Below are 21,866 nucleotides of genomic sequence, written 5' to 3'. Positions count from 1 at the left end.
AGAAAACCGGAACTGGCTCCACTATTCCAACACCATTTCAACATCATCAATTCACCTATACTTAGTCTACTAATACAGTAACAACTAAAATATTCCAAAAACAATTTAGTCCAAACAACGTTAGCTAACTACAATGTGGCTGCCCATGGTACTGATTCCTGTGTGTGTGTGCATAAGTGGAAAAAACATATTAACTCACCCTACGGCCAATGCCATCCTCCACTCTTTCATGTTAACAAAATGTTTTATGACTCTGGCATACAGTACACACTTTTAGTTTTTGTTGTACTAGGCTACCTGGCCAAAATGCTTGCTGGCTAGCCTAACTTCCTTTCATGGACAACAATTAGCCAGCTAGTTAACATTAGCCTACTACTGTTACATCTAGCTACATATTGAACTTCCATTCTCTCAGGCCAGAGGCACAATGTATGAATTTATGGTTGGATCAGAATCGCTATAATAATCATTGGTCAGTATGGAGAATTAAGTAAAACCACAAGTCCAAATCCCTCTCTCCGTCCATGGCTAATTTAGGAAAGGAACAATTTTAGCTAGCTAGCTAGCTAGCCACCAGAGGTCATCAACTCAACGAGATGCAACAATTCAATTTATTTTCTGATAAATGACGTATGGCTTGATGTGATTGGTGTGAAGCCAAATTCAAACTGGCTTCCCTTGACACTTAAAAATGTGGTGTGCCAGGACCATTCACAGTTGAGCTTACTCAGTTTAGCTCAACGCTGATTAGATATTATTGTATAAAAAAAATATCAAGGGAGGCCAAATGTGTGCTGGCTTCCCATGCATTCAATGCTACGGGCAGCAAAAATATCATACTATTTTTGACCAGACAGCATCAGATAGATGGGCTACACATACAGAGAGGTGCTGTTTCGCTCGATCGGATGCTTCTCTGGTGAGATACATTCAGTGTCTTGCGAATTGAAGGAAAATGATGAAACACAGAAACGAAAGGTCAATTAATTAATGTTTTTTTGGCTTCCCTTGGCTTCCCTTGGCAGCCATGAATAGACGCAACGGATCTTATATGCTAACGTTAGCTAGCTGGCTAGATGGTTGTGGTCTTTTTGCTGCCTAGGCAGCGTAGCTACAACTCTTGAGCTGGTCCCATGGTTGATTCAGAGTGGTAGAACCTCCACATTATTGTGATGCCGTTGTTGTAACCTTCCCATCTTCAACCAAGTGGTAAACTAGGAAAATTAAGTTTATTTCAGTTGTACGGAATGATTGTCAAATAGATAAATTGCTATAATAGCAGGATTCCATTTTTCTGATGATAAAACCAGCGGAAGGTGAAATAGTCTTGAAAAATGATGGCAGCAATCAGGACTAAGAGTAAACTTCGACATCCGCTTCACGGAGCAGTAAATCGGTGGCCAATAATGGTTGCTATTAAGATGACTGTGTGCGTGATTTTATCAGTATTGATGGTTTAACAAAAGATCCATCGATGGATTCAATTGGCCCCTAAATGTTTAATAAAGACATTTAATCACTTCAAATTTGACAAGACTGTAAAACACAAATTATGAATCAAAAGTTCCCATATGTCTACATTCCTTGATTATAAAATAATGTATTTAGATACAGCCAGACTAAGGTTTCATTAATATTAAAAATATACAACTATGTGAGATGTTTTGTCACCATACAACATTACACCAGACCACTTCAGAAGTCAAGGAAGTGACCTCGTTTCTTCTTCCTGTGGTAGTCCCTCCTTTTCCTGTTCAGCCAAGCGAGACTGTTCCTTTTCGCTCTGTCCTGGGTCAGCGTGGGGAAGGCTTGGCTGGGAAACACCTCCCTCAGCTTGGACAGGAAGAACACCTCCAGGTTACGGCCTGCGTTGGCGACCTCAGAATCCGGCTACAGGTCAAGAGTTCAGATGTCATGAAGGGAGCTACAGAGTTCAACTTTCAACACAATGAAGGAGAATTTATGTACAAAACAAAAAAAATCTAAAGCTGTGTTCCTGGCTCCTATATGTCTATGGGAAAATCTCTATGGCTTATTGGCAATAAAAAAAATATAGGTATAGTTTTAGTTTCTGGAAATTGAATATTATCTTAACATTAACAAAGTATTTTTTAAATAACAAAATAATGATTTAATTCATATGGATTTGACCTACATAATTGAAAGTTGCACAGTTCCTGAACATGAGTAGGACGTCGTCCACAAACTGCTGGGCTGTGAAGTAGTGAAGAGTGTTCCTCTGGTCCAGCTTCCTCCTGATCACTGATAGGTCCATCGGCCTCTTGATGATCTGGTAGTAATGACGAGCCTGGAGCCCAATCACAGAGTCAATTTAATTTTATCACAACATAACAATAAGATGGTGCGCGCCAAAGAGGATGGCTGATGTTTTACATGCTCCTGATCAGTTGTGCTCTTGTGTTATTGTTTTTGCATTGTTTGTAACTTATTTGTTTACTTATTTTGTACATAACGTTTCTGCTACCATCTCTTATGACCGAAAATAACTTCTGGACATCAGAACAGTGATTACTCACAACGAACTAAAATAAGCTTTTTCCTTTAACAAGTCTGATGAGAAGGATATACTGCTCTCCCGGGAACAGGCCCAAATCCCCGTAATTTGCGTGAAGAGACGACGGAGAAAGAGGACAGAGGATGGGCTGTCTTCTGAGAATCCGTAGGCGAGCGAGTAAACTCCCACTGCCTTCCGTTCTACTTGCTAACATGTAATCATTGGAAAATAAAATGTAGGACCCACCATTACGATTATCCTACCAACGGGACCTTAAGAACTGTAATATCTTATGTTTCACAGAGTCGTGGCTGAACAACGACACGGACAATACAGAGCTGGCGGGATTTTCCATGCACCGCCAGAACAGAGATGCTACGTCTGGTAAGACAAGGGGTGGGCTTGTGTGTCTTTTTGTCAATAACAGCTGGTGCGCAATGTCTAATATTAAAGAAGTCTCTTTTCTTTAAAAAACAAGGACATTTCTAAGTAACCCAAAACTTTTGAATGGTAGTGTAGGTCCTGGATGGCAGGAAACTTGGCCCCAGTGATGTACTGGGCTGTACGCACTACCCTCTGTTGCACCTTAGGGTCAGACGCCGAGTAGTTGCCATACCAGGTAGTGATGCAACAGCTCAGGTTGCTCTCAATGGTGCAGCTGTAGAACTTTTTGAGGATCTGAGGACCCATGCCAAGTCTTTTCAGTCTCCTGAAGGGAAAAAGGTTTTGTCGTGCCTTCTTCACGACTGTCTTGGTGTGTTTGGGCCATGGTAGTTTGTTGGTGATCAGGACACCAGGGAACTTGAAGCTATCAACCCGCTCCACTACAGCCCCATTGATGTTAATGGGGGCCTGTTTGGCCAGCCTTTCCTGTAGTCACCGATCAGTTCCTTTGGAAGTTTAAATAGCCCCGAATTAACAACAAATAAAGGTACAGGTGAAAACAATCAAGACAAAACCAACAGAAAAGAAAAAAGAATCGGTGGCAGCTAGTAGACCGGTGACGCCGCCGCCGAGCGCCGCCCGAACAGTGAGAGGGGCCACCTTTGGTGGAAGTCGTGACAGCATGTGACAAATAAAGTTTGATATCATACCATATTGAATGAGATATTCTCTCTTTTAAATTTACAGCATGCAATGATCTAACTGTGGAGAATTTGTGGATGAAATGTTGAAGCATTGCATTGTTGGTATTGTCCCATACTTAAGTAAAAAATACTTTAACCTTTCTGATCTCCCCATCCCGGATCCGGGATCGTGAATACAGACTCAAGCTCATTACCATAACGCAACGTTAACTATTCATGAAAATCGCAAATGAAATGAAATAAATATGCTAGCTCTCAAGCTTAGCCTTTTGTTAACAACACTGTCATCTCAGATTTTCAAAATATGCTTCTCAACCATTGCAAAACAAGCATTTGTGTAACAGTATTGATGGCTAACGTAGCATTTAGCATTAGCATTCAGCTGGCAACATTTACACAAAAAAACATAAAAGCCTTCAAATAAAATAATTTACCTTTGAAGAACTTCTGATGTTTTCAATGAGGATACTCTCAGTTAGATAGCAGATGCTCCGTTTTTCCAAAAACATTCCTTGTGTATTAGAAATAGCTCCGTTTTATACATCACATTTGGCTACCAAAAAAAATCCGAAAATTCAGTCCTCAAAACGCGAACTTTTTTCCAAATTAACTCCATAATATCGACTGAAAACATGGCAAACGTTGTTTAGAATCAATCATCAAGGTGTTTTTCACATATCTCTTCATTGATACATCGTTCTTGGACACATGCTTTCTCCCCTGAATCAAATGGTAAAGTAGAAGCAGCTGGCAATTGCGCACCGAATTCGACGCAGGACACCAGGCGGACACTTGGAAAATGTAGTCTCTTATGGTCAATCTTCCAATGATATGCCTACAAATACGTCACAATGCTGCTAAGACCTTGGGCGAACGACAGAAAGTGTAGGCTCATTCGTTGCGCAATCACAGCCATATAAGGAGAGAATGGAAAACAGAGCTTCAGAAATTCTGCTAATTCCTGGGTGATGCATCATCTTGGTTTCGCCTGTAGAATGAGTTCTGGGGCACTTACAGACAAAATCTTTGCAGATTCTGAAACTTCAGAGTGTTTTCTTTCCAAAACTGTCAAGAATATGCATAGTCGAGCATCTTTTCGTGACAAAATATCGCGCTTAAAACGGGAACGTTTTTTATCCAAAAATGAAATAGCGCCCCTAGAGCTCTAACAGGTTAGAGTACTACTTAAGTCGGTTTTGGGGTATCTTTACTTTTTATATTTTTGACAAATTTTATTTTTACTCAAATTTTATTAGTCACATGCGCCGAATACAACAAAAATGCAGTTTAAAAAATAGGAATAAGAAATAAAAGTAACAAGTAGTTAAAGAGCAGTAGTAAAATAACAATAGCGAGACTATATACAGGGGGTACCGGTTAGTCTAGGTAATATGTACATGTAGGTAGAGTGATTAAAGTGACTATCCATAGATAATAACAGAGTAGCAGTGGCGTAAAGGGGGGGACGGCAATGCAAATAGTCTGGGTAGCCATTTGATTAGATGTTCAGGAGTCTTCTGGGTTGGGGGGTAGAAGCTGTTTAGAAGCCTCTTGGACCTAGGCTTCCCGCTCTGGTACCGCTTGCCGTGTGGTAGCAGAGAGACCAGTCTGTGACTAGGGCGCTGGAGTCTTTGACAATTTTTAGGGCCTTCCTCTGATACCGCCTGGTATAGAGGTCCTAGATGGCAAGAAGCTTGGCCCCAGTAATGTACTGGGCCGTACCCACTACCCTCTGTAGTGCCTTGCGGTCGGAGGCCGAGCAGTTGCCATAACAGGCAGTGATGCAACCATGCTCTTGATGGTGCAGTTGTAGAACCTTTTGAGAATCTGAGGGCCCATGCCAAATCTTTTCAATCTCCTCAGGGGGAATAGGTTTTGTCGTGCCCTCTTCACGACTGTCTTAGTGTGCTTGGACCATGTTAGTTTGTTGGAGATGTGGACACCAAAGAACATGAAGCTCTCAACCTGCTCCACCACAGTCCCGCCGATGAGAATGGGGCGTGCTCGGTCCTCCTTTTACTGTAGTCCACAATCATCTCCTTTGTCTTGATCACGTTGAGGGAGAGGTTTTGTCTTGGCACCACACGGCCAGGTCTCTGACCTCCTTCCTATAGGCTGTCTCGTCATTGTCGGTTGTTTCATCTGCAAACTTAATGATGGCGTTGGAGTTGTGCCTGGCCGTGCAGTTATAAGTGAACAGGGAGTACAGGAGAAGACCAGGTACACACACCTGAGGGGCCCCAATGTTGAGGATCAGCATAGCGGATGTGTTGTTACCTACCCTTACCACCTTGGGGCGGCCCGTCATGAAGTCCAGGATCCAGTTGCAGAGGGAGGTGTTTAGACCCAGGGTCCTTAGCTTATTGATGAGCTTTAAGGGAACTATGGTGTTGAACGCTGAGCTGTAGTCAATGAATAGCATTCTCACATAGGTGTTCCTTTTGTCCAGGTGGGAAAGGGCAGTGTGGAGTGCAATAGAGATTGCATTATCTGTGGATCTGTTAGGGCGGTATACAAAACAGAGTGATTCTAGGGTTTCTGGGATAATGGTGTTGATGTGAGTCATGACCAGCCTTTCAAAGCACTTCTTGGCTACAGACGTGAGTGCTATGTCGTCGGTAGTCATTTAGGCAGGTTACCTTAGTGTTCTTAGGTACAGGGACTATGGTGGTCTGCTTGAAACATTATGGTATTACAGACCTCAGTCAGGGACAGTCTGAAAATGTCAGTGAAGACACTTGCCAGTTGGTAAGCACATGCTCACAGTACACGTCCTGGTAATCTGTCTGGACCTGTGGTCATGTGAATGTTGACCTGTTTAAAAATCTTACTCACTTCCGCTGTGGAGAGTGTGATCACACAGTCGTCCGGAACAGCTGGTGCTCTCATGCATGTTTCAGTGTTATTTGCCTCGAAGGGAGCATAGAAGTGGTTTAGCTCGTCTGGTAGGCTCGTGTCACTGAGGAGCTCTCGGCTGTTCTTCCCTTCGTAGTCTGTAATGGTTTGCAAGCCCAGCCACATCCGAAGAGCGTTGGAGCCGGTGTAGTACGATTCAATCTTAGTCCTGTATTGATGCTTTGCCTGGTTGATGGTTCGTCGGAGGACATAGCGGGATTTCTTATAAGCTTGCGGGTTAGAGTCCCGCTCCTTGAAAGCAGCAGCTTTAGCTTTTAGCTCAGTGCAGATATTGCCTGTAACCCATGGCTTCTGGTTGGGGTATGTAATTACACTCCATGTATAAACCCAGCCATTTAATGGGTATTTACCAATTTTTTGGCATCACTGTGCCTTCCTCGGGGTGAGCAAGAGTGGGGACGACGTCATCAATGCACTTATTGATGAAGCCAATGACTGATGTGGTGTACTCAACGCCATCGGAAGAATCCCGGAACATATTCCAGTCTGTGCTAGCAAAACAGTCCTCTGCTTCATCTGACCACTTTTTTAATTGACCGAGTCACTGGTGCTTCCTGGTTTAATTTGAGCTTGTAAGCAGGAATCAGGAGGATATAATTATGGTCAAAATTGCCAAATGGAGGGCGAGGGAGAGCTTTGTACGTGTCTCTGTGTGTGGAGTAAAGGTGGTCTCGAGTTTTTTCATCTCTGGTTGCACATTTAACATGCTGATAGAAATTTGGTAAAACCAGATTTCAGTTTCCCTGCATTAAAGTCCCCGGGCCACTAGGAGTGCTGCCTCTGGATGAGCGTTTTCCTGTTTGCTTATGGCGGAATACAGCTCATTGAGTGCGGTCTTAGTTACAACATTGGTCTGTGGTAGTATTTATTTCACCTTTGTTTAACCAGGTAGGCCAGTTGAGAACAAGTTCTCATTTACAACCTGGTATGTCGACAGCTACGAAAAATACAGATGAACACTCTAGGTAGATAGCGTGGTCTACAGCTAGATACTCTACCTCAGGTGAGCAAAACCTTGACTTACTTAAGATATTGTGCACCCGCTGTTTACATATATGCATAGTCCGCCACCCCTGGTCTTACCAGACGCCGCGGATCTATCCTGCCGATAGAGCATATAACCAGCCAGCTGTATGTTGATAATGTCGTCATTCAGCCACGACTCCGTGAAGCATAAGGTATTAACGTTTTTGATGTCCTGTTGGTAGTTTAATCTTCCTCGTAGGTTGTCGATTTTATTTTCCAATGATTGGAAGTTAGCTAGAAGAACAGAAGGCAGGGGGGGGGGTTTATTCAATCACCTTCAAATTCTCAGAAGGCAGCCCGACCTCTGTCCTTTTTCTCCGTCGTCTCTTCACGCAAATGACGGGGATTTGGGCCTGTTCCTGGGAAAGCAGATTGTCGTTCACGTCGGGCTCGTTAAAGGAAAAACAAGCTTCTGCCAGTCCGCGATGAGTAATCAATGTTCTAATGTCCATTAGTTATTTTTGGTCATAAGAGACTGTAGCAGCAACATTATGTACAAAATAAGTTAAAAAATAAGTTTAACAACGCAAAAAAAATTAACATAAAAACACAATCCGTTAGGAGCATGTAGAACATCAGCCGTCTTTTCCGGGTGCTGTCTTCTTTTTCTCTCCACTACATTCCTAAAGAAAATCATGTACTTTTTACTCCTTACATTTCCCCTGACACCCAAAAGTATTCGTTACATTTTGAATGCTTAGCAGGACAGGAAAATGGTCTAATTCACCCACTTATGAAGATAATATCCCTGGTCATCCCTAAACACAAATAACTTTGTTTGTAAATTATGTCAGACTGTTGAAGAGTGCCCCTGGCTATCCATAAATTAAATTTAAAACAACAAGAAAATCGTAATGTCTGGGTTGCTTAATATAAGGAATTTGATATGATTTATACTTTTACTTTTGACTCAAGTATATTTTAGCAATTACATTTACTTTTGATACTTAAGTATATTTCAAACCAAATACTTTTATACTTTTACTCAAGTAGTATTTTACTGGGTGACTTTTACTTGAGTCATTTTCTATTAAAGGCATCTTTACTTTTACTCAAGTTTGACAATTGGATACTTTTCCCACCACTGAATAGAGGAAGATATGTCAATAGACTTGGAGGAAGATGATTGGTGCCTTATTACCAGTGGGCTGACAGGCTCCTGGAATGGAGCACTGAGGACGTGGCTGGACAACAGAAGAGTCAGCTTCTCACACCTCTGCAAAGAAAGAGATACACGTAACTAAAATCATACTGAACCCCACTATTCCCTTCATTAAACCATGGTAGTTCCCAATCCTAAACAGACACTGTAGCTGGCTCTTATCTACTCTCCTTTAGCGTATGTTGGCGATGTGCTGTAAATCTGTCTATGCGAATACTTGTATGCTTGACTGCTGTATGACATGGAAAGAATGTCCTAACGGATACAGTGAAGATCATCATCATAACCCACTCTTTGGTCCAGGCTGGACAGTGTGTATGGTGTGCCTGCCCCCTGGTGGTCTGTCGAGGGATGTATGGTCTCACAGTCATAGCCCACCCCAGGTTCTTGGTCACTCCGGCACAATGTGCACACCCAGTCGCCCCTGTGGGACAGAGAGAGAGGGTCAGATTCATATTTGTTCCATTTCCTCATCTAATCCAGAGGCTTTCAGTATTACATAAACTGTCAGTATGGTTATTGGTTACAGAACACATATTGTTGAACATTGCCAACTCAAGACCGGTTTAGTTTTGCACGACAGCAGGGCCGGGGTTATGTGCGGGCCTTCGGGGGCTTGGCCCGCCCTAACGTACCTCTGCGCCAGTCCAAATAAAATATTGATCATGTATTTTACAGAGATGCATGCCGACAGAAAGATGCATCAATCGAGAGTTTCAGCAGAGAGGAAGAGGTGAAGCTCACTCTTGCCAAAATCTGCCCAGAATAAGCCCAATGATTTTCTTAGCCTTTTGTGAGCTAAATCTGCCCAGAATAAGCACAATGAGTTTCTTATGAATTATATGCAGATCCAGGGGCGCAACTTTAGTTTTAGAAGTGGGGGAGACCAATTATTACTATTTTATTTTTCTATTTTTCAGTTGGATAAACACTCCAAACAGCCTTCCCGACCGCTCGGAGGCATCTGCATGGTCCTAAAGCACACCGTTGCCTCGTTTTGTATCACATTCCAAGGATAAAGCTGGGTGGGGGACAAAAATGCAATTTCCGAATGTTGGGGGGACATGTGAAAGTTGCACCCCTGTGCAGACCTAAGCTTGTCGCCTGCCTTCCCGCCTTTGGGACAACGACTCCCATTGTTAGGGCGGAGGCATGAGCATCTTGTCATTATATACAGATCTCTGGTTTCAGCCTCTTGCGAATTGGAAAGGAAAATTGGCTGGTGCACTGTTAGGATGCTGGCTTCCCCAAAAGTAAATTGATGTTTGGCCAAAATTATAGAATTACTACTCCTGTCTAAATAAAAACATTAAAAACACTTCACCAAAGAGCATGACTTAGCCACAGAGGATCATTAGCTGATTTTCAAAAAAGATTTGTGGATTGTTTCAAATCATAAATGTGTAGGTCTATACCTATTTGTAAATCCTTCAATTTGGGCGGCGCGTATGGCATTATGTCTAGCTGATTGAGTTGAGGCTGTCAGTGAAAAGCATCTAAAATATGTGTGAAGATAATGTGTCTTGAGTATCATTAAAATGTTGCAACAAGAAGGAGGTGTGTGGCAAAGATATGGTATGTCTCTCTCCAGAATGCACTCAGCTCTCCAGAATGCGCTCAGCTCTCCAGAATGCGCTCAGCTCTCCAGAATGCGCTCAGCTCTCCAGAATGCGCTCAGCTCTCCAGAATGCGCTCAGCTCTCCAGAATGCGCTCAGCTCTCCAGAATGCGCTCAGCTCTCCAGAATGCGCTCAGCTCTCCAGAATGCGCTCAGCTCTCCAGAATGCGCTCAGCTCTCCAGAATGCGCTCAGCTCTCCAGAATGCGCTCAGCTCTCCAGAATGCGCTCAGCTCTCCAGAATGCACTCAGCTCTCCAGAATGCACTCAGCTCTCCAGAATGCACTCAGCTGTCTCCCACCAATTCTTTCCCGTTCATTGTGTGAATAGTTTGCCCTTCGATGGTTTCTTTTTCATAAATTCCCCATTACATGTCACCAGTAGGTCTAGTAAATGTACCCTTAACCCCTCTTCATTTGGTTACACACATTTATGTTAATGCATGTATTAATTAGTCATTTACCATTCTCATTCTCGGAGTGGAAATGTTATTTGCAGAGTTCACAACGACTATGAGTTTTGTCAATCTTTTCTTTGGAGTTTTCCATGAGCAATGAGTCTGGTTTCTCTGTCCTGATAACACGAGCACGACTGAGCACGCATAGAAGTAACTGCCTTGTTTAGGGGCAGAATGACAGATTTTTAGCTTGTTGGCTCGGGGATTCGATCTTGCAACCTTTCGGTTATTAGGGCTACCTGTCGCCCCAAATAGGAGAAAGGCCCGTGTTTGTTGCACACCGCAACATCACCCACCTTGAAGTCTAAACAGGAGGCAGTCAACATTTTAAAACAATTCAACCATAAACGTAATTGTTTAAAACCTGGACTTGTCATTTTATGAGGTATATTTTACCGTGTTCCGACCATAAGAATGTTAAAGGGATTATTTTTTAATCACTTCCTCATATGCAATTGAAACCAGTACTTGTCTCATGTTCTCAACTTTCTTTTATATTAACAACCCATGGGTTGCAGTTGATGTATTTTGGAACATTCACACATATAGCCTACTGCTGTGTGTGCATTGCTGCACTTATAATGGGAAGAAATAGCCTAATAGTTTATCAACATTTTAAGCTAAACATTCTGATCTGTTGCATCAGCCTCATTGCTTTAAAAAGGGGTTTGGATGTCTGGTCTTAACTTACCACCTCCACCATTAATAAGCTGAGATTCTCAGTAATTTTTTCTTCGGACTCACACAAGTCAACAAAGTCTTTAAAAAATGTTTTTTACATCCATTACAAACGATAGTTCCTCGTATTTGAAAAATCTTTCTAACACTCCCGGCCTCGATAATCACCAAGCGTCGGTGTGAAAGAACAAACCACCCCTTCAAATTAGTGGATTCTGCTATTTCAGTAAAACCTGTTGCTGACAGGTATAAAATCGAGCACACAGCCATGCAATCTCCATAGACAACTATTGGCAGTAGAATGGCCGATACTGAAGAGCTCAGTGACTGTCAACGTGGCACTGTCATAGGATGCCACCTTTACAACAAGTCAGTTCATCACATTTCTGCCCTGCTAGAGCTGCTCCGGTCAACTGTTGTTATTGTGAAGTGGAGACGTCTAGGAGCAACAATGGCACAGCCGCAAAGTGGTAGGCCACACAAGCTCACAGAACGGGACCGGCGAGTGCAGAAGTGCGTAGCACGTAAAAATTAAAAATGAATCGCCTCTCCTCGGTTGCAACACTCACTACCAACTTCCAAACTGCCTCTGGAAACAATAACTGTTCGTCGGGGGCTTCATGAAATGGGTTTCCATGGCCAAGCAGCCACACACAAGCCTAAGATCACCATGTGCAATGACAATCGTCTTCTGGAGGGGTGTAAAGTTCATACTTCGACATACTTTTGGTCAGGTAGTGTATGATGATCTGATTATCCCAATATTAACTAAATTATTACAATGTCGAACTTCCCTAGCAATAGCTCAAGTCAAGACAGATAGAAAGGGAGGCAGACAGGCAGAAAAGAGAGACGAACGTGATTGAAACGTTATAGGCCTACTGCTGCATTGGCCAATAGCCTATCTCTGAGTTCTATGCGCTCATTTCTTTAGCCGCCAATGGATCACAGAGTATCAATGTGTCCATATGACAGAGGCTAGTGCTCTCGCCATAGTTACATTTGAACTTTTATATTTTTTATAATTTTACTTTAGATGTTTATGATTAACTATGTGATAATTATTTTGAGAAACGAAAACATTATTAAAATGAAACTGTTCCACGAAAATCTGCATATAAAATAATAATAACTGGCACACAGATTGGTAGAAAAGGTCAATTGTAAGCTTGCCCAACCTTGAAACTTACCAACTACCTATAGTCTTTACTATAACAGCCATTCAAATATGCATGTACGCACGTGCACACATGGGGGGGGTTCCGTGTAAAAACAAGCCCACCTATGGAAATCAAAGGCACATCCAACTGATTCGTTTTGGGGCAGGGTCTGCGTTACAGTATAATACACATTTTCCTGAAATTGTATCTCCACATGTAAAATGTGTGGGATACACAAATATTCAAAGGATGTGAAACTCTATTTGGAAAAATGTTTAGAAGAAATCATTATAAAACGTTCATAAACACCAACAATGGCATCTTAATACATACAGTGGGGAGCTTCGGAGGGGTGGTATGTGGCAGGAGAGGTGGTAGACCTTAGGGCAGCCATCGCAGCACAGCAAGTCACCCCCATTGAAGCACACCGCACAGAAATCCTCACTCTCCATCCCTGCTGCCCCTTTCTCGTTCTCAGGCTGCTCCTGGGACACGATAGACCCATCGATAGGTGCGAACTGCCCCACATGACCCCCCTCACTGTCCTCCCCATCTGCAGGCTCCCAATCAGATTCCAGTTTTGTTTCTGATTCCAACTTTGAATCTAACTCCATTGGCAGATTCAGTTCTGACTTTGGCTCCAGGTCTGATTCTATTTCCAGTGAATCTGAGCCAGATTTCAGACCTGGAACCAATTCAGACTCCGATTCAGACTCCAAGTCGAGTACTAGATCTGATTCTGGTGCTTGTCCTATAGGGGGCGATGGGAGTGCAGGTCTCTCCTGAAGGTGTGGTGGTTCAGTCCAAAGGGGCCCCTGTATTTGTGTTGGCTCCATCCCTGAGGCCCCTGGTACTGATCCAGATGACTCTTCTCTGTTTGCTGAACTCTGCTGGAAATCCAGACTGGACCCTGTCTTCAAATAGAAGACAGACAGGAATCTAAAGTCACATTTATAGAATTGGCCAATAAACACATTACTCTATGTAGAACAGGGACAGGTCAGCTTGGTTGATGGGCGTGGAGGAAAGCCATTTCAAACGTTGAACCCCAGGCAATTACCGTAACTGTGTAACCTCTCTAACCCAGTGTGATTCGAGGTGGCCGAATCCTAATTTGAGAAACGTGCATTCATGCAACTCTCATTGACATTAAACCCTGATTTAGGAATTAAACGTCTGACTCGTCTAATAGAGTAGGACTTTTTAAAGCACTAACGTATTTGTAACACTGTATCATAACATGATAAAATATGTGGGGAACCAGGTGAATCTGTAGAGGTAGATACAGGGCCGTTCTTTGCATCTTTACCATAATGACTTTGACAGCATGGGCAGCACCATTGAGGGCAACTTTAAAGTAGACTTCTAGGAGTTTGTTGGCAGTCGGTAAACAAACTGAAACGGTGACTACTGCCATCTGGAGTGTGCTGTCAGAACAGGCATAAAGCCAATGTTGGTGATTTACTTCCACATGCAGTGAATGGAATGTTTGCTCAGGGCTATAGTTCATTGGCTGTTCCCTCCTGCTGACTTGTATGTAATTCTATGATCACTTGTTTACCCATAGGAAGTGCCACCCAGTTGACTGTTTCAAAATGTTGAAAGTACTCAATGGCACTGCAGGTCTTGTTGCTACGTATGTTGCTAGCAAATTACCAGTCCCTTTCATCAGCACCCATGGTAACATTTCATGGTAAAGCATGCAGGCTTTGTGGCAAATGCGCCCTCTATCCAACTCTATGGTCTGTACCTGTTGGACATGCTCCTCTGGGGTAATGACTGCCGGCAGAGGCGCCGCAGCGTCCTCAGTCAGCAACTCTGAGTGTGGTTGGCGTAACAGTGACACCAAAGACACCAGTGGCGGTACCATTGACAGGGCAACTGACTGTCCGGGGTCAAGTTTGATCCTCAGACGCTCCAGACGCACAGTGGCTACACAGGAACTGCCCAAAATCCTCTGGGACTCTGGATGGATCCTGAGGATATGGAAAATGGCCTTAGTCTACGAGGTCCTGTCTTAAACATAATATGCTACAAAATAACACTGGCCAATTTGCTCTGTAGTTATTTGAATATGTTGATATTACAAGACCAATGTAGTAATTTTATGTCAATGCCAATGTATTAAAAAAGTAAGTTGAAATGTCTGTTAATTTCGCTTTACGTTTCTGTTTGTCTCAAACAGGTCTCGTTGCTATGTATGTTGCTAGCAAATTACCAGTCCCTTATGTAATATTTCATCTGCATTCATTTCACTGTCTTGAATATCCTGTTTTGGTTTGTACGGTGTCCATATTAGGACAATCACATCGATGGAAGTTGTTGGCTCTGTCCTGAAATGGACACCGTAGGTCTGAGCAAACACACAAGACTGAGCATTACTATCCAAGGGATGTCATTATTTTCTGAAACTGACTTGGCATACCTGATTCTCTCCAGTGAAGCTGCTATGGTTCTGTTATTCCCATCAGCCTCTCTGTTCTTCCCACTATGGACCCATACTGAGGAGATAAGTAGTACATTTATGAGAGCAGCAACTTTGGCATTCCACTGTATTTAATTACTTTATGATATCTTAGGGTACAACCATGAGAACTCTGTATGTCGGGCTCTGTCTGACAGACTGTCAAAGGAGCGATGGTTGTGTCAGGGTGATTTTGACGCTGCTGAGGAGATGAGGGGGACAACTTGGCTTTGCAGATAAATGTCCAACCTGGCCCCATTTCTATCCCACAGGGCTGAATAGTGCCAGGCTACAGGGAGGCAGACAAAGATGGACCAGTATAATCAGAGTAAGATAAACACTTCAACTTCCTGTCAACCTAAGTGTAACACTTTCGTTCAAAGTCCATGCAAAAAAAACATAAAAAGGCCATATCTCACTTTCTCTCCAATTCTCTATTTATTTCTATCCCCCTCTGCCCCTTTCTACATCTTCATTGCTCTACTTTCTTATCTCTACCACTTTCTCACTCTCTCTTTTACCCCTCCCCCCTTTCCCGTATTACCTGCTGTGTTGTCTGCCTCGGTGCACCTGCTGTGGTTACCAGGTTTGGGCCAGTAGTCTCAGTCTTCCCAGTGGGCTGTCTCTCCGTTGCTGTCGATGTCACCCGTTTGGCCATGGAGCGCTGGAATCCCCGCGGCAACAAAGTCGCCCGCCTTTGGGGCATGTTGCCATGGCGCCTGCGGGCCGCCGCTGCCATCGCCAGCGAACTGGATCCCTGGGTGGTAGATAGTGAGTTGGTCGTGTGTCTACATCTCTACAGCTATAGGCCAGTTAACAATAGTCTTATATCCCTACAGCCATAGGCCAGTTTACAGTTGCAAAACAAATGTCCCAATGGTATGCCATAACGAAAGATGCCCTGAATCTACATAAGCACCGAAAGATGCCCCGGACTATTCACTGAATCTACATAAACACCATAACGAAAGATGCCCTGAACTATGACCTACATCTACATTAACAAAACCACCAGGTGCTGATTGTAGTCGAAAGAAAAACGACAATTTATGACATCCAGCGAACATTACCATGTCACGACGAGACGACAGAACGCACAGACGTCTACAGTAAAACATATATATATTTATAGCGATTCACTATAGTGACAGCACAATAACACTTACCTCTACAATGTCCCAATAGTGCAACAATAAACTTTTCTAAGCAACGAATATGAGTGTGTGACTACAGAATAACTGTGTTTCTGACCTAATGAGAAGAGTGGTAGTGCTTTTCCTTTTCTCCGGGACAGTGGAAGATGGGATGATATAGATTGATGTTGATGGATGAAGAGAGGAAAGAAGCAAAGAGATGACGGGGGAGTATCACGGTGGTCCTCCCTGATTGGAGGAACGGTTGACGCAAAAATTGTCCCTACACGCGTCCTCTCCCCCCTGGCATCTCATTAGTACCTGGATTGTATTCATTAGGGCACACCTTAGAAAAACATTTCGCAACAGAAAACAAAAGCAAGTGTTCCTAATTGGTTCAGGCAGCAGCTCACTGTTTTTCTTGCATTTTGTCCCTAATGAACACAACCCTGGTTTTGTACATGTGAGTTTGCAGTGCACTGCAAAGTGTTCCATATTAATCCACCTACACGTCAGATAGTGGTAGGGGTGTAGATGGAAAAGCATCTCACAAGCTTGGTTGTATTGTGTTAAAATGTGAAAAGCCGGACAATCAAATCTTCAAGCTGCCGTCACCATTATTGATGATGAAGCACACACATGCAATCTATACTAACGCTCTTTAAAGCTTGCGGGTGGGTACCAACATGTTAACTTGGACACAAACAGCAGTATCTGGTCTTAGACTTGGTCTTGCTGTCTCTGTGCTGGAAGTTTAATCAACTGGAACTCCTGCTGTTCCTCTGTGTGGCCTGTGCTTGACGTTGTCTGACTCGAAGGGCCTTGTGCACCGTCATGTGCTTCAGCTGGCCAAATCGACCCGACCCCAACCCAGCTCTGTCTGCTGCCTTGAGTACCATCCCATGTCCATCTGCCTCTGGCTGCCTTGTAGCCTCTGGACCAGGGGCTGGTGAGGAGACCACAGCAAATGTTCTGGTGTGATCTGTAGAAGGCCTGGAGAGGAGCCACTACAGGACCATCTTAGGGTGAAGTCTGGTCCACAGGGTACGGGGTTGATTCTAGACCTGTTCCTGTGGGTTCTGCTGAGAGTTTGGATCTGGGTGTGACTGATCTGACTGATTCTGGATCTGTGATGTGTCTTCATATCAGGAAAAGCAACCCTGTTGAGGATAGAGCAGGGAACCATAGCTATGATTCAAGAGGGCAGTGGAAGCCAAAGAGGAGATTTTCTGAGGCTTTGGGAGACACTGCTACACTCCTCAAAAACCTGCCGGTTTTCTCCCTCAATGACCAAATAACCTCAATGTAGACAAATCAAATGAGCTTTTAACCCAAAATGGCCTGTCGTGATTTAAATACATTACTTTTGGATATACACAGTCTACAAAATATTAAGAACATGGGGCATGGACTCTACAAGGTGTTGAAAGCGTTCCACAGGGATGCTGACCGATGTTGACCCCAATGCTTTACACAGTTGTGTCAAGTTGGCTGGATGTCCTTTGGGTGGTGGACCATTTGTGATCCACACGGGAAACTGTTGAGTGAAAAACCCAGCAGCGGTGCAGTTATTGACACAAACCGGTGAGCCTGGCACCTACTACCAAACCCGGTTCAAAAGGCACATACATCTTTTGTCTTGCCCATTCACCCTCTGAATGACACACACACACATTCCATGTCTCAAGACTTAGAAATCATTCATTAACCTGTCTCCTCCCCTTCATTACAATGATTGAAGTGGATTGAACAAGTGACATCAATAAGGGATCATGGAAAGAGCAGATGTTCTATATGTTTTGTACAATGTTAAATCAACTTTTTACAAGACAAATTAAATACCCAAACGGTATCTTATAAGTCTCATTGACAACAACAAATTGCTGACTAAATTAATTCATTATTTGATATGGGAAGATTTTCATACCTAGAGTGGCTATCTGCCTTGTTCAAAGGCTAGCGTCCCAGTATAACTGAATTTTGACTGAGGTGCTAGTAGTAAGGACTAAGGATTACCGGAGGTCTTGTACCTGGTGACAAATCTGACAAACAAGGGTTTGAGTTATAGAATCCAGGAGGTCTTGTACATGGTGACAAATCTGACAAACAAGGGTTTGAGTTATAGAATCCAGGAGGTCTTGTACATGGTGACAAATCTGACAAACAAGGTTTGAGTTATGGAATCTCTATACGGATGTATTTTTAATATTCGGTCCAGACTTTATGTGGGTAATAGAAGCACAATAAAAAAAAGCACACCTTGTCACCCTATCATTCTTCAGCTAAGAAAAAAGCCTGGAGTTATTTGCATGACATTAACGGTAACATTTGAGCAAACATTCTTATCGTAATAACCAACAGACGTCCATTTGAAAAGAACAGTAACCTCGTACCCAGTCTCACAATTTGTTACTGTTCTTTCCAAATGGATAGCTTTGCACCAGTGTGTAGTTCCATTATGCTTCTGGCCACACAAAATAACAGTACAAAATGTATTCTGATTACACACACAGGCCTACTTAACAGCAGTGATGGTCCCACATTTATGTGTTGTTTAAACAAAAAATGTTTGTACAACACTGAAGGAATCACATGACATCCCACTGGGCACAGACATAAGTTCAACGTCTATTTCACGATGGTTCAGTGTATTTTCTTTGAAACAACATGGAAACATTGATTTAACCAGCGGGATGGCCTTCTGTTTCTACAACAAATGACTGTAAGGGGCCATTTCAAACATACTCCAAGAACATATTTTTTAAATGTTTTTATTTCACCTTTATTTAACCAGGTAGGCTAGTTGAGAACAAGTTCTCATTTACAACTGCGACCTGGCCAAGATAAAGCATAGCAGTGTGAACAGACAACAACACAGAGTTACACATGGAGTAAACAATTAACAAGTCAATAACACAGTAGAAGAAAAAAAGGGGAAAAAAAGAGTATATATAGATTGTGTGCAAAAGGCATGAGGAGGTAGGCGAATAATTACAATTTTGCAGATTAAGTCAAACAAGAAAGGGTCCATTGTTCAAGTGAACAAATATGGTGAAGTGCTCACCAGCACACCGCTGAACTGTGGTTGGCAGATGAAGGTGATGTTCTGTACATGATCCAGTTGGTGGAAAAGGGCTATCTCCTGTTGCAGTTGCTCATCGAGGTGTTGCCTGTGATTGCTGCAAAGAGTCGGTGATGGACAGAGCAATAACCCAAACAGGTATTGTATTCAGACAAAACAATAAAACAAGCTACAAATCACTCGAGTCCTGCAGAGAGCGAGTAGAGAGAATAGAGACCAGCAGAGGTCAAGTGAGTAGATTAAGTTCAACTGCCTCATTTCGAAATGCTACGTTGTGGTTTGTGTCGCCTATACACGAAACTCACTTGATTTATACTTTACATGTCCTATTCTTAAATGTTCCCCTTTATTTAATATTTTTGATTGGTCTGTAATGTTTAATTCTCTTTAAAAAATATATGTACTTCAGTAAATCTGAGGGCCTTCCCGTGCAATACAGGAACGTATAACAGTTAGGTTAGAAAGAATCAAAATTGTAAAGAGGAAGGCAGAGGACCACATCAAAATGATGAAGCCAGTCATAGAGGAGCTGGATAAACTTAACCAATTAAAACAAGGAACTGGAGGTACTGTATCCCATTCATGTCAAATGGTCTACTTTACAAAACAGGTATTGTATTCAGACAACAATAAAAACAAGATACAAATCACTAGATTCAACAGCATTACTGTCATAGGAGTGTGTATAGGTGGCAAGTAAGTCAGGCGCAGGATAATTATTCTTGGTAAAAATGTAGTAGTTTAATGACGTAAAAAACATAACTCCAAAACCATGAAAAAAAGACACAAAACAAAGTGGGTACGAGGACCCGACGCGCACCTATACAAACAACACGAAAATAATAACAAACAATCTCTGACAAAGAGATGAGGGGAAACAGAGGGCAAAATACATAACAGGTAAAGAATTGGATTGGAACCGGTAGTGTAGGAAGACAAGACAAAACCAATGAAAAATGGATCAATGATGGCTAGAAGACCGGTGACGTCGACCGCCGAGCACCGCCCGAACCAGGAGAGGCATCGACTTCGGTAGATGTCGTGACAATTACAAGAGACAACAACCCAGACCCCACTGACCTTTTAAATTCCAGGCTCAAACTTGGCGGTCTTCACCACACCTGCCACCGCAGTTGATTAATCCTTACTCTCATTATCTTCTTTCGCTCTTCCAAACGTTCTGTGCATTCCCAAATTCCATATTTACTTATAATGTGCTCCACTTTTCTCATTTTTTCCTGTCCGCCATTATACCCATACCTCATGGCCAGCTAAACGTTTTATCACAACCACAACCTTTATTTTAGTCTATTCAAACAGACCCCATTGCAAAGAAAACAAGTACTCATTAAGATCAGGTGTGGGCAACACACTTAACAAGATAGAGGATAGAGAACGTTTTGTTGATGCTGAGAACAGAATGCACATGTTTCTTAAAATAACATTCTTAGAACGTTCTCTGAGCGCTACTAAAATATTATTGTGGTTTTTAAGGTACGTTTTCTTAATGTTCTCAGAACAAGTTGAGAACATGACTTGAAATAGAACCATGAGGAAACATTATGCTGAAGTACTGAAATTCCCAAACAAGAACATTGTTACTTAACATTCTCAGAAGAAGTTGAGAACATTACTTTATATAGAACCATGGGGAAACCTGTAGGGAACATTATGCTGAAGTACTGAAATTCTCACAAGAGGGGAACATTGTTTCTTAATGTTCTCTGAACTATTTGAAAACATTCCCAATGTCAAACCAGTTGGAGAGTTCCTAGAACATTACCAAAATTGAAATGAAACGTAACCATGTTTGAACTTTTAGGAAACGTTCTGTTAAAGTAATGAAATACCAAGAAAATAAAGTATTTTTGTAAAGTTCCATAAAGGTGCTGAGAATGTTCCAGAACCAACACAGGGCACAGACGTCAATTCCAAGTTGGCTCAACGTAATTGAATTGAAATTATGTGGAAGCAATGTTGATTCAACCCGTGTGTGCCCAGTGTGAAGCAGCAATCTTGCAGAATTCCCAGAAATGTGTAGGAAGGTTGCATGCAAAATAACCATAGGACAACTACGCTCTCGCCAAGCGCTAAGAAACATGGTTCTCAGAACGTTATGTGCTAGCTGGGATGTAAATTGTCCAACAAAGATTACTGATACTGGTCTCTGAGAAATGTTTGTTATAGCCTAATAAATAAATAAGCCTACTGCAGCTTCGTGTGGTCGTGATTTGGTTGGGGATCAAACTGCGATATCATTCAGTCTAACTCAGGAATGAATAGCATTGTTTCAATTCATATTCATAAACTTCTCACTTTATCAGCTTGTATTCGCACATTCATTTTTTTCTGGAGTCCTGTTGGTGTCCGTCCCATAACCCTTACCTAACAATTTAAAAAAAAACTTCAATGAGGTAGGGACGTACCGAGAATTCCGTATAGCACGGACCGTCCGTCTGACCGTCGCTGTAGGTTTCTTTGAAAGTTGTGTCGCGTTGCAAATCTCGTACAAAACCGTGAGATTTCCAATTCGCGTTCCTCTTTAATTTATCCTCCAAGATGGTAGGTA

The 21,866-nt window shown here is 42.5% G+C and overlaps 1 protein-coding gene across 1 annotated transcript; it reads right to left on the bottom strand.

Moving 5' to 3' along the window:
• Positions 1-1,008: 1,008 nt before the first annotated feature.
• LOC110521279 (tripartite motif-containing protein 66-like) lies at positions 1,009-21,859 on the bottom strand. Its single transcript, XM_036969443.1, has 10 exons — positions 21,724-21,859; positions 15,627-15,839; positions 15,206-15,371; positions 15,044-15,119; positions 14,369-14,594; positions 12,952-13,532; positions 8,999-9,131; positions 8,687-8,761; positions 2,156-2,308; positions 1,009-1,890 (listed from the first exon to the last, which is right to left on the bottom strand). The coding sequence occupies exons 2-10, from the start codon at positions 15,819-15,821 to the stop codon at positions 1,696-1,698; spliced, it is 1,800 nt and encodes a 599-aa protein (XP_036825338.1). The 5' UTR covers positions 15,822-15,839; positions 21,724-21,859; the 3' UTR covers positions 1,009-1,695.
• Between the last annotated feature and the right edge of the window lie 7 nt (positions 21,860-21,866).

This window comes from Oncorhynchus mykiss, chromosome 30 (genome assembly GCF_013265735.2).
Source record: "Oncorhynchus mykiss isolate Arlee chromosome 30, USDA_OmykA_1.1, whole genome shotgun sequence".
NCBI lineage: Eukaryota > Metazoa > Chordata > Actinopteri > Salmoniformes > Salmonidae > Oncorhynchus > Oncorhynchus mykiss.
This window is presented reverse-complemented; position numbering and strand designations above follow the sequence as displayed.

Bases quoted from the DNA above. Each gene is read 5' to 3' on its own strand.
- LOC110521279 (XM_036969443.1), bottom strand. From the start codon at position 15,821: ATGGCAGCGGCGGCCCGCAGGCGCCATGGCAACATGCCCCAAAGGCGG. The intron at 15,120-15,205 runs GTTGTACCCTAA...TTATCTCCTCAG, and splicing joins CGACATACAGAGTTCTCATG to TATGGGTCCATAGTGGGAAG. The intron at 9,132-12,951 runs GTATGTATTAAG...TCTGTCCCACAG, and splicing joins CCCCTCCGAAGCTCCCCACT to GGGCGACTGGGTGTGCACAT.